Raw genomic sequence first — 12500 nt, 5'->3', positions numbered from 1 at the left:
TGCTGCTGCTGCTGCTGCTGCTACAGGTCTGCTGCTGCCGCTGCAGCAGCCACAACGACTTTGAAAAGCAACCCTTTTAGAGCCATTGCAGCAGCATTTGTTTTGTTATTTGTAGTGTTTGTGCAGCTCTAAAGAAGACAAGAAATATCAATAATTAGGGTATAAGCAGCAGCAAACTCAGGTGTATGTACACCTCATGCATACGAGCCAATCTCTGCCCCGCCCCTTTGGTGACCTTGGCTGAAGGGGGCCCTCTTACAACATCACTAAACCCTAAACCCTAAACCCTAAACCCTCAAGAGGCACCCCCTTAGCTTCCCAGTTGTATGGCGGCAACAGCTGCTACTGCAGCAGGAGCAGCTGCTGCAGCAGCTGCTCCAGCAGCAACTGCTGCAGCAGCGGCAGCAGCACCTCCTGCAGCGAACCAGACTCCCCCATAAATAACAAGACGTTATTGAGAAGGCAATAACAACAACAAGTGCTGCTGCTGCTCGAGCAGCAAATACTGCTGCAGCAGCAAAACACCGTCGCTGCACTGAACAGCAGCGCACCTGCTGCTGCAGGAGACAGCTGCTGCAGCGCCTGCTGCCCCTCCCCCTCTCTGTTTCTGTTCCTATACCTCCCCAAATATAAGGAATAGAGTTCTGCTTCCAACAGCAGCAGAAACAGTAGCAGCTGCCGCAACAGTAGCAACAGTAGAAGCAGCAGCAACAGTAGTAGCAGCAGCAGCAGCAGTAGTAGCAGCAGCAGCAACAGTAGCAGCAGCAGCAACGAAACACTGATTTATTGGGCTGTTGTTTGTACTGTAGTCGCTTCCACCTGCTTGGAGCAGCAACTGGTTCTGCAGTGCCGCAGCAGCAAGAGCAGCAGCGCCAACTGCAGCAGCTGCTGCAGTTGCTGCTGCATCTCTGGGCAACTGCAGCATTGTTTTGCTGCTGCTGCTGCTGCTTCTCAGTGCAGTCAGGTGTCTCCTATGTGTGGCTATTGCTTGGAGTGTATGCATGCTTGCCATCTGTAGTCTCTTTAACACGAATAATATAAATATAAAAACTATATAAACATAAAACTGTCTCTTGCTGCTGTCTCTATCTAAGGGCTCTCCCACCGTTTGCTTCGTTTGCTGCGCCCTCCACCACTCAGTCGAGGAGACCCCTCAAGGCCTGTTGTCTCCTCTTCTGCTGCTGCATCACGCAGCAAATCCCTCTCTTCTGCTGCTGCTTCTGCTGCTGCTGCAGCTTCTGCTGCTGCTGCTTCCGCTGCTGCTGCTGTAGCAGCGCGGGGGGAGAGCGTCTCCTCCCTCTCCCGCTCCAATGTCTCTTCCGGTGTCTCCTGCAGCAGCTGGTGCTGCTCTGCTGCTGCTGCTGCTGCGGCTGCAGACCCCAAGGACTCTGTCCCCACGTCTGCAGCAAACGAACGCTGCATAAGCTGCGGAGAAGCAGGGGGAGTCTCTGCTGCTGCTGCTTCTCCTTCTGCTGCTATTGCTTCTGCTTCTTTGCGGGCTTTCTCCAGCAACAGAAGCAGAGGCTGCGCTCTTGCTGCTGCTGCTGCTGCCGCCGCTGCAGCAGCGGAGGCGCCCGCTGAAGCTGCAAGCCCCGCTGTCTTATGGGTTGCTACGCTGTCTCCTAGGGACCCTGACGCCCTCTGGGTGCGCGAAGCAGCAGCAGCAGCAGCAGCAGCAGCAGCAGAGACAGGGGGTGCTATAACTTCAAGCAACATGTCGTGCTCAGACACCAACCTCTCTACTGCTGCAAGCTTGTCTCTCACCTCTACCAGCGCATCCCTTAGTGGCTGCAGCGCCGGTGCTGTTGCTGCTGCTGCTGCTGCTGCTACATTGTCTTGCTGCAGCAGAGGAGGGCTTCGATTAAAGCCCCCTGTGGGGCTAAAGAGGAGACCTGCTGATGCTAAGTAGCAGAAGAGAGCCAAGAGAAGCAGCAGCAGCAAAATAAAGCGCGGAGAGACAGCAGCATGAGCTACCCCATGATTTGCTGCTGCTCCTGAGCGACCTGCAGCAGAGACATATCTTGCTGCTGCTGCTTTGTCTCCTTTTGCATGCAGAGGGATCTCCAAGGGCCTTCTGCTGTTGGGTAGAAATCGGGAAAAGAAGCTGCTGCTCACAGTCTTCGATGGGCTGCTGCTGCTGCTGCCGTTCGTGCTGTTGCTGCTGCTTGTGCTGCTGTTGCTGCTGTTGCTGCTGCGTGTCGCACCCCGCGCTTGAATAAGCACAAGACCCCGAGCGACTCGGGAAGGTACGACAGGTAGAGCTGCTGCTGCTGCTCCTTCTGCTGCTGTTCCTGCTGCTGCTGCTTCAGTAAACTGGCTCTCCTTCAGCTCGCCTCCTGACCCTCTGCTGCTGCTGCTGCTGCTGCTGCTATGCGGTGGAGTTCGTGGGCTGTCTGCTGCTGTCCCCGCGTCTGTGATGTGTTTAGTGGTGCGTCTGTCAACTGCCCCAGCGCCACCGCTGCTGCTGCTGCTGCTGCTGCTGCTGCTGCGTTCATCTCCGCGGTCATCGGAGATAGAATGAGGCCGTGGGGCCCCCCGCTGCAGCACTGCATGCAATTTGCTGTGAGAAGCCCACGCAGCACTGAAGCAGTCTTGAGAGCAAAAGAAGGAAGTCCTGCCTGCCTCTGTGCACTTAGGGCAGCACAGGCGTGAGGAAGTGCTCTCCCCACACCCTTGGCACGTGACCATTGGTCTGCTGCTGTTCCTGCTGCTGCTGCTGCTGCTGATGCTGATGCTGCTGATGCTGCTGGTACTGGTGGTGGCTCGGTTGCGGCGTTGCTGCTGCTGCTGCAAAGCCAACAGCCTTTAAAGAGCAAAGAGACAACTGAACGGAGACAATAATTGCACAGCGAAAATCTCGGTGTTTCAAGGGAGTAGGTAGCTGCTGCTGCTGCTACAGCTTCTACTGCTGCTGCAGCAGCTGCTGCTGTTGTTGCTGCTGTTGCTGTTTGAGTCGGGAAGAGTCAAGAGACACTAAATGGTTACTAATAAAGCAACAATCAGAAAAATTCTGCTGTTATTACCCTCAAGACACAGCAAAGATGGCGCAGCCGCCACCGACTCGAGCAGCAGCAGCAGCAGCAGCAGCAGCAGTTGCTGCTGCTGCTCCAACTGTTGTGACTAGTAAGTCAAATTCCTAATTTGTTTCTGTCTTTAAATGAATGGACAAGGAAAAAGCAAAGGAATAATAGCTGCTGCGGAGATCATGCATTATTGCTGCTACTGCTGCTGCTGCTGTTCGGGCTGGGGCCCACCGTTGAGACTGCTGCAGCAGCAGCTACTGCTGCTGCTGTTGTTGCTGTCGCTGTTGCTGCTGCTGTCGCTGTGACTGGTTTAGATCCTGCTGCTCAAGACAGGAATTTGAGAACAACAGCATCGGGTGTACTGCTGTTGCTGCTGCCAGCGCTGCTACTGCTGCTGCTGCTGCGGGCAACTCCGTGAGGCGCAGCAGCAGCAACAGCGCAACAGCGCAGCAGCAATTGGTGTTGTTGCTGTGCTGCTGCTGGGGGGGCTGTAAAGAAGGGGAGGATCTCCTCGGGTTTGCTGCTGTTGGGGGCAGCGGCACCCCAATGAAGGAAATCATCTGTACACTCGGTGCTGCTCGTGGCGCTAGCTAGCGGAATAGCTAGCTGGCTTGCTAGCTCGCTAGCTATCTGAATAGCTAGCTGGGTGGCTTGCTGGCTAGCTAGCTAGCTAGCTGCCCGTGATAAGGCCCTAGAGTGCCGCTAGCTGGGTAGAAAAGCACCCCGTGGGCATCCAACCCGTAAAGTGGGTGTCCGGGCTAGCTAGCTGAGCTAGCTAGCTTGTTAGCTTTTTATCTAACTATCTAGCTAGCTGATTAGGTAGCTAGCTAGCAGCAGATGTGATGAGCAGCAGATGCCCTACCTCAAGGGCTCACCCGTCTTTGGGACTACGCTTGGCTGGGGACTCCTCTTTGGGGGCTGCTGACTAGCGGAGGCTAGCTGTAGCTAGCCGTAGCTAGCTGTAACTACCAGTAGCTAGCTGCATCTACCCGTAGATAGCAGTAGATAGCCGTAGCTAGCTGTAACTTCCCGTAGCTAGCTGTAACTTCCCGTAGCTAGCTGTAGCTACCCGTAGCCAGATGTAGCTAGCCGTAGCTAGCTGTAGCTAGCTGTAGCTACCCGTAGTTGGTTGTAGCTAACCGTAGCTAGCTGTACCTAGTCGTAGCCCCCCTAGCTAGCTGTAGCTAGCTGTGGCTAGCCAGAGAGACACAAGGAAGACACTCTTTAAAACCAGTACTCAGCTGTACTGCCATCGGGGCCCCGAGTCCCTGCAGGATATCCATATGCCTGCCTAGCTAGCTGCCCAGCTAGCTGCCCAGCTAGCCACTTCCCAAACGGCTAGCTAACTAGCTAGCTAGCCGCTTTGGGGCCTCTGTCGCCACCATGGTGTTGGCCCAAGTGCAGTTCGAAAACCTCAAGACCGCCGCTAGCACCCGCGCAGCACAGACGCACAGCAAACCCTAAGGGCACCCCTAGGGGCCCCTCTAGGGGCCCCCCCTGGGGCCCACCTAGGGGCCCCCCTTGGGGGCCCCTAAGGACCCGCGACGGGAAGGGGCCCTCAGGGAGGCCCTCAGGGAGGCCCTCAAGGAAGCCCTCAAGGAGGCCTTCAGGGGGGCCCCCAAGGGGGGCCCCTGCCCTGGGAAGAGGCACAGCAGCTAAGGTGGAGGCTTCGGCGACTCCCGTTTGAACAGCAGCGAGTCGCTGCAGCACGAAGGTCTGTGCCTCGGAATGACCCTGCTGCTGCTGCTGCTGCTGCTGCTGTTGCTGGTGTAGCTGCATTGAGGGCCCATATGACCGCCACAGATCTGCCAGCTGTTCGTCTAGACGGAGCGCGTTCTGCTGCGCTACAGTTAAGGTACCTGCAGCTGCAGCAGCAGCAGCAGCAGCAGGGGTCCCGAAGCAGCTAATTGGGGGCCTGCAGCAGCAGCCAAGCATCCCTACAGTACATGCAGCCTTACACAGCATGCAAGCACGCGCTGCATTGCACGAACCGCTGCTGCTGCTACTGCTGCTGCTGCTGCTGCCCTTGCTGCTGCTGTTGCTGCTGCTGCATATTTTCCACGCCTGCAGCCACCTGTCCCAGCCGACGCTGAAGAGGAAAGGCCCACAGAGGGCGAGAGAACGAACTGAAGAACTGTGAGCATTTGGGTGCAGCACGCGGCTCACGAGTTGCATGCGCCACCTGCTGCTGCTGCCACCCCCTGCTGCTGCTGCTGCTGCTGCTGCTGCTGCTGCTCGTGCTGCTGTGAGCGAAAGCACTTGCAAGGCAATTGCATCGTCGTCTCCGCTGGTGCAGACGAGCAGCCGAGCGACCTCCGTCTCTGAATCTTCTGCTGCTTCTTCTGCTCCTTCTTCTGCTGCTGTTGCTGCTGCTCTGGGTTGCTGCTGCAGCAGCTTTACGCAAACAGCTGTAACTGCTCTCTGGTGAGTGCTGACGGCCCCCACAGGCAGCAGCACAGGCGTTCCTTGTTGCTCCTGCTGCAGCAGCGCAAAGGCCACAGAGCCGTCTGTAAGTCCCATAACAATCAAGCCGCTGTTGCTGCTGTCAGCAGCAGCTGCTGCTGCAGTTGTTTTTGCTGCTGCTGTTGCTGTGCCTGAAGGGCCTGAGGGCACATGCACCAGCTGGCAGCAAAGAGGGACAGCTGGAAGCTTCAATGAAGAGACAATTTTGGGGCTACCCTCCGCCCGTGCTGTCTCCGCGTCCCCTTGAAGTGTCTCTGCAGCAGCGGCTGCTGCTGCTGCTGCTGCTGCTGCTGCTTCGGCGCTTGCTGCTGCTGCTGCTTCGGCGCTTGCTGCTGCTGCAGCAAAGCCTGTGGACAGACAAAACTTGATCAGCAAGAGACGTGCTGTAGACACCCCAACTAGAACAAATGCATCGTAGGCCTGGACCTGTTGCTGCTGCTGTTGCTGCTGCTGCTGTTGGTGCTGCTGCGACTTGCAGACGTATCCGCATGCAGTAGTAAAACGTGCATTGGCTGAGGGTCCTCTTGCTGCTCTGTTTTCCAGGCAAAGAGTGTGTAAGTGCAGCAGCTTGACTGCAGCAGGATCAGCAGTGGGGGCCTTAGAACTGCCTGCTGCTGGTGCTGCTAGAGACAGCTGATAAAGATTCAGCGTCTGCACTGCCCCGGCGCTGACAAGAAGACGAGGCAGCAGGCATTGCCGCTTTTGTTGCTGTTGCTGCTGCTGGTGCTGTTGCTGCTGCTGGTGCTGCTGTTGCTGTTGCTGTTGCTGCTGCTGCTGAGGCGGCCACTGCTGCAGCAGCGTAACTGCTCGCACAGCTGCGCGGTGCCTCGTGGTGGTTGAGAGGACTCTGAGGCTGTGGGTCACTTCGTGGTTTCCTGTACATGCTGCTGCTGCTGTTGCTGCTGCCGCTGCTGTTGCTGCTGCTGCTGCTGGCGAGCGCTGGCAGTGAATGAGGCTAAGGGTATTGTCCTCTGCTGCTGCACAGATGACAAAAGGAGACAGAAAGGAGACAGCATGAATATCGTCCCCAGGGTAATGTGGATTGAAGGAGACGCAGCTGCGCTGCTGCTGCTGCTGCCGTTGCTGCTGCGGTTGCAGCAGCAATTCCTCTCCTTCTGTCGGGTGCAAACGAGCATCATTCTTCCTGCTTCTGCTGCCACTGCTGCTGCTTCTGCTGCTGCTGCTGCTGCTGCTGTTGTTGCTGTAGAAACAGAGGCAGTGGCCTCTCGAGAAGGCAAAGGAGACAGTCCCTCGGGGCCCTCCTGCAGCAGCAAACGAGCGTTTGCTGTCTCCACAAGGCAGCTGCAGCATGGGGGCCCCCTGAGTAAAGGAGAATGCAACGAGGTCGCTGCCTCTCACGCCAACTGCCGCATGCTGCTGCAGCAGCACAAAGCCGTCTTCTTGCTGCTGCTGCTGCTGCTGCTGGAGTTGCTGCTCGCATTGCTCCTTCTGCTGCTGCTGCTGCTGGTGCTGCTGCTTTAAGTGCAGAAGCAAAGAGACGCAAGGATCCCACCAAGGGCCCGAGAGGCCCCCCTGAGGAAGGAGACAAACAAAGCTGCTTATCTGCTGCACTCTAAGTGCATGCAGCTGCTGAATATGGACTTGCTGAGGCACCCACAACTCGCTGCTGCTGCTGCTACTGCTGCTACTGCTGCTGCTGCTGCTGCTGCTGCTGAGGGAGACTCGAAGAATAAGCACTCGCCCGTCACCTCCGCAGCAGAATATGAAGCCCCGGCAGCAGCAAAGAGCGCAAACGCGTCTTCTGGGGTGTATATCCACCAGAGGCTGCTGCACTGCAACACGGCAGGAGTCCCAGTCCCAGCACTGCCTCAGTGCCTGCTGCTGCTGCTGCGGTGCTGCTGCTGCTGCTGCTGCAGGTACTTGCATGAGCACAACATGCAGTGTCCCGTGTTCATCCCCCAGCAAACAGACCGCAGATAAGACAGCAGAAGCCTCGGGGTGTTGTGTTGGTGATAGAGACAGCAGAGACATGCAGCACATCACTCTGTTCGTCGCGTTCCTGCTGCTGCTGCTGCTGCTGCTGTTGCTGCTGCTGCTGGCTGGCGCAGCAGCCCTGCGGTAGCGCGGCAGGCAGACAGTTGCCATCTCTTGGAGCTGCAGAGCTGAACTAGCGTCATCAGATGCAGCAGCAGTAGCAGCAGAGGCCGCTGCTGCTGCAGGTGTAGCAGCTGGAGAAGACCCAGCGTGCTGCTGCTGCTGTCTCCAGCAGTAGAACTTTACAGCACCTGTGTGGGCCCCAGCCACAACAAGGCCTGCAGCAGCAGCATCTGCAGCTTCAAAGGCATTGTCTCGCTGTGCATCTGCCCAGATGCTGCTGCAGCTGCTGCTGTTGCGGGTCAGCGGCAGCAGCACGCTGCTGCAGGCAGCAGCAGCAGCAGCAGCAGCAACAGCAGGTGATGGAGATGCAAGTGGGCCCAGCGAAAAAGGAAAAACTGATGCGACTCGAATCCCACCAAAGGCCTCTGCTTCTGCTCCTGCTGTTTCTTGTACCAAGTTACACCCTCGCTTCTGCTGCTGCTGCTGCTGCTGCTGCTGTTCGCGCAAAGATGAAAGGAGTCTCCTTAAGGGAGGGAGGAGACAGAGCCTTATGCGGCCATCTGCCCCCCCCAGAGAGAGACACTCGTCAGCAACTCCTGTAGCAGTTATTGGAGAAGGGATGCAGCGCAGCAGCAACCAACGGAAAGGCGCTGCTGCTGCTGCTGCTGTTGTTGTTGTTGCTGCTGCTGCTGTTGCTGCCCCTGCTGTTGCACCTCCTGCTGCTGCTGCTGTTGCTGCCCCTGCTGTTGCACCTCCTGCTGGTGCTGCTGCTGCTGTAGCTGCTGCGAAGTGGGCGACGAGGTAGACGTGTCCATAGTTTGTGGAGATGATTAAGTTGTCTCCTTTTGTCTCCTCGCAGCAGCAGAAGAATACCTCGCGGATGAAGTCCTTGCTGCTGCCTCCTAGCCAGCCGCATGCACCTCTGCAGATTCCTGCTGCTGCTGCTTCTGCTGCTGCTTTTGCTGTTGCTGCTGCTCCTTCTCCTGGTGCGGCTGCAGTACTTGGTGAGGTATCAGCAGCAGTTGGTGAGTTTGCTGCTGCTTCTTCAGCAGCTTCAGAGGCCCCGGCCGCAACCGCAGCAGCAGCAGGGCTTGTTGCCGCTGCTGTTTCAGCTGTCTCTTCTCCTGTTGCTGCTGTTGCTGTTGCTGCTGCTGCAACACGACAACTCCACGTCCAGCTCTTCAAACCTGTACTGGTCATGGCACCTTGTCCCTTATCCAGCGTCCCTTGCATCCCTTTCTGCTGCTGTTGCTGCTGCTGCTGCCGCTGCTGTTTGGGCCGGCTGTGCGGCAGCAGCTGCTGCTGCAGCTGGTCTGGCTGACGTTGCGGCAGCGCTTGCTGAAAAGGAGACAGTGTCTCCTTCGTGGGAGCCTGTGTGCCTGTTGTTGGTGTTCCTTTGGCAACAGTAGCAGCAGCAGCAGCAGGACTTGCTGCTGCTGCTGCTGCAGCTGCTGCTGTGAGCGATGGGGCAGCCGCATCTACACGACCGTGCGTCTGCATTGCTTGAAGCATCAGCAGCAGCTGTTTGCTGCTGCTGCTGAGGTGCTGCAGTAGGGCCCCCCTCAATGTCTGCAAGGCCTCGAGAGGCCAAACCTTGCAGCAGCCGTCTTCTCCTCCTGAAATAAAAACAGGAGCAGCAGCAGCAGCAGCAGCAGGAGCAGCAGCGGCAAGAAGGCCCTTATTTGCTGCTAAAGAACGTACACCCCGTCCTCTGTGGGCCTGTATGGTGTACAGGCAGGGGCCCCTCAATCGCCAAACCCTCACTGTCGCATCCTCGCCCCCAGAAAGCAGCAGCAAACTGCAGCAGAAAGCCTGCATCAGCAGCGACTCCAACAAGCAGCAGCTGCTGCTGCTGCTCGAACGGCACTGCTCCTGCTGCTCCTGCTGCTGCCCTTGGTGCTGCTGGTCCTGCAACAGCAAATCCTCTTGCAGCTGCTGCTCTTGGTGCTCCTGGTGCTGCAGCAGCTGCTGCAGCTGCAGATCAGCCTGCTGCTGCTCTTGCTGCTGCTGCAGCTGCTGCTTGTTCAGATATAGTTGTGGCAGTATGTTGAGGAAGCAGAGACACCATATGCGAGATTTATGTCCTTTAAGGACGGAGACGCATTTAAACGAATTCAGATAAACACAAAGGGGCCCCCCAGCAGCAGAAGCCTCAGCTGCTGCCTGTTGGCTGCTGATTGCATGCAAAAGCTCTCCTACACCTGCAGCAGCTGCTGCTGCTGTAGAGCTTGGATGATCAGCTGCTGTTTCTGCTGCTGCTGCTGCTGCTCTTGCTACTGCTGCTGCTGCTGCTGCTGTGGGCCTGCGCAGCCAAAGCCTTATTTCTCTATCGTCAGAGGCTGACGCTAAGAGGGCCCCCCCAGCAGCAAAGGTGAGAGCAAAGAGGCCCCCTCTATGCCCTTCCAAGCGTTGCAGCAGCAGCACGGAAGCAGCAGAAACAGGAGCAGCAGCAGCAGAACTTGCTGCTGCTGCTGCTGCTGTTTGGCGTGGCCTCAGCAGCTGCGTTGCATCGAGTTGCAGCAGCCAAACAAACACCTCCGAGAAAGCAGTGCCCCCTGCAAGAAGCAGCTGCAGCTTCTTCTGCTGTACCTTGCAGCAGCAGCAGCTGCTGCTGCTGCATCTGCTGCTGTTCCTCTTGCTGCTGCTGCAGCAGCAGCGGTAGTTGCCTTTGGCCTCACCGCTTGGCAGCAGCAGCGCCGGGGTTGCTGCTGCTGCTTGCAGCTGTAGAGACTCCTTGCTGCAGCGCTGCTGCAGCAGCACAGCCCCAGAGGCTGCATGCAGTATACGCAGCAACCCGTTAGAGAGAAACACCAACAGATAAGCGCCCCGGCAGCAGCCTGCTGATTCTCCTGTTGCTGCTGTTCTTGCTACGGCTCCTCCTGTTGCTGCTTCTCGTCCTGTTGCTGCTGCTCCAAGGCAGCAGATCTCTCTTGCTTCCGGTGGTGCTGCTGGCGCTTCTGCGCTTGCTGTTGCCGCAGCTGCAGCAGTTTCTGTTGCTGTTGCTGCAGCAGAAGCCGTTGCTGCTGCTTCGCATGCAGCGTGTGCTGCCGCTGCTGCGTGCGTTGCTCCCTCTTCTGCTTTTGCTTTTGCTGCTGCTGTTGCTGCTGCTGCCAGACCTTCCGGCGCCCCTAGAAAAAGAAATTCTGCTGTGAGTACTCTGCTTCTGTCTTTCATAAAAAATATCTGCTGCAGCAGCAATCGCTGTTGTGTAGGGCAATACGGGGGCCCCTGGGGGCCCCCAGGCCCCTGGAGGAGGGGCCCCCCCCTTGGGGGCCTTTCGGTTGAGGGCCCCCCATCTGGGGGCCCCCTCCACTGTAGCGCATACACCGCAAGACGCTGTGTACCGTAGGCAACGAGGAGACCCTTTCTTTCTTTCAAGCCCAGCACGTGTTCACTGGGGCTGAAGTAAGCTGCAGCAAGGGGGGCCCCCTGCAGCACGGGAGCCTCCTGCAGCACAGGGGCCCCTAGATGCTCTTCCTCCTGCTCCTGTGTCTGAGGAAGCCAAGGGAAAGGTGGGGGCCCCCTTCTGCAGAGGGGGGGCCCCTGCTGCAGCGGGTAGACCCTAATAGTGTTCGCTATAGCAGCAAATAAGAGGGTATTGCAATCGGAGACCTCCACAGCCTTTATGCTCCCTGTACAGCAAACCCTGTCTAGAGACACCAGAGGGGGCCCCCCGTGGGCCCCTAAAGCCCAGTCAGCCTCAGCAGCGGGATCTCCGGGGGCCCCCCTATAAACGCTGCAAAGGGTCCCCATGGCCCCCGGTGGGGCCCCACAGGGGGCTCCAGAGGGGGCCCCTTCTGGAGCCCCAGACGGGGTACCAGTGGAGGGCCCGCAGGGGGCCCCAGAGGGGGCCCCACATGGAGCCCCAGGGGGATCCTTACAGGGGGCCCCAGGGGCGGCCTCACAGGGGGCCCCAGAAGGGGCCCCAGAGGGGGCCCCAGGAAGGTGCCCGCCGGGGGCCTCAGAAGGGGCCCTAGAGGGGGCCCCACTGGGGGGCCCTCTGGGGGCCCCCACGAGAACCATTAGTGGAAGGCCTCACGAAGAATAAAAGAAATAAGATGAAGAAAGCAAGGGTAGGGTTTTGAGGTTTTTAGGGCCTCCGTCGCTCTGACCCTCTGAAGGAGTAAAAACCCTAAACCCTAAACCCTAAACCCTAGCAGAGGTAGCATGTGAGGGGGCCCCGTGCTTCTTAGTTGCAGATCCTGATGCAGTTTATATTCATTCTTTCTTCCAGAATTAATTCAAGAATTAAAAACTATAATAGGCAACCAACCCAAGTGTGGGGCCCCACGAGCGTTACGGGGGCCCCCAGGAGGGGCCCCCCAAATGCCTAAACCCTAAACCCTAAACCCTAACTTCTTTAATTGAAACCCTAAACCCTAAACCCTAAAACCTAATATCCTACACAGTGGAGACTGGGCCATTGAAACCCAGTAGTGCTCGAGGCCCTGACGCTCTAAACCCTAAACCCTAATCTGTAAACCCTAAATAAACACTAGGGGTGTTTGAAACCCTTGCTGGCCCCCTCTAAACCCTCAACCCTGCTGTCTGCCGAGCACTCTACACTGAACCCTAAACCCTGATGCCTCCTCAGCCGAACACACCACGTACTGCCAGCCTAAACCCTAAACCCTAAATCCTAAGCCCTAAACCTAAACCCTAAGCCTCCGTAACAGCTGCTAAACCCTAGCACTTCTGTGAGGCAGCAATCTCTAGGGTTTAGGGTTTTGAGAGTAACAACGGTTCTGAAGCTCCCACCGGGCGAAGGGAAGCCTGTGAATGCGCTGTACACAAGGAAGGAGACAGTGCCGATTGTATAAACTGGCTGTCTCCCTGCTGCTGCTGCTGCTGCTGCCGCAGCAACAGCAGCGGCAGGAGCAGCAGCTGTTGCAGCAGCAGCAGCAGCTGCTGCTGCGGCTGTTGTTCAAGAGCAGCTAACGAAAAACAACAAAGTTG

General features: G+C 57.6%; 2 protein-coding genes across 2 annotated transcripts; both read right to left on the bottom strand.

The window, feature by feature from the left end:
* Positions 1-1089: 1089 nt before the first annotated feature.
* On the bottom strand, positions 1090-2688 carry EAH_00016800 (hypothetical protein, conserved; the record flags this gene model as incomplete). Its single annotated transcript, XM_013397745.1, has 1 exon — positions 1090-2688. The coding sequence occupies one exon, from the start codon at positions 2686-2688 to the stop codon at positions 1090-1092; it is 1599 nt and encodes a 532-aa protein (XP_013253199.1).
* Positions 2689-4373: 1685 nt separating this feature from the next.
* On the bottom strand, positions 4374-11567 carry EAH_00016790 (WD-repeat proein, putative; the record flags this gene model as incomplete). Its single annotated transcript, XM_013397744.1, has 1 exon — positions 4374-11567. One exon carries the CDS (start codon positions 11565-11567, stop codon positions 4374-4376), a length of 7194 nt encoding a protein of 2397 aa, XP_013253198.1.
* Positions 11568-12500: the final 933 nt, after the last annotated feature.

The sequence above is a fragment of the Eimeria acervulina genome, genomic scaffold (assembly GCF_000499425.1).
Source record: "Eimeria acervulina Houghton genomic scaffold, Eah_scaff106, whole genome shotgun sequence".
NCBI classification, from domain to species: domain Eukaryota; phylum Apicomplexa; class Conoidasida; order Eucoccidiorida; family Eimeriidae; genus Eimeria; species Eimeria acervulina.
This window is presented reverse-complemented; position numbering and strand designations above follow the sequence as displayed.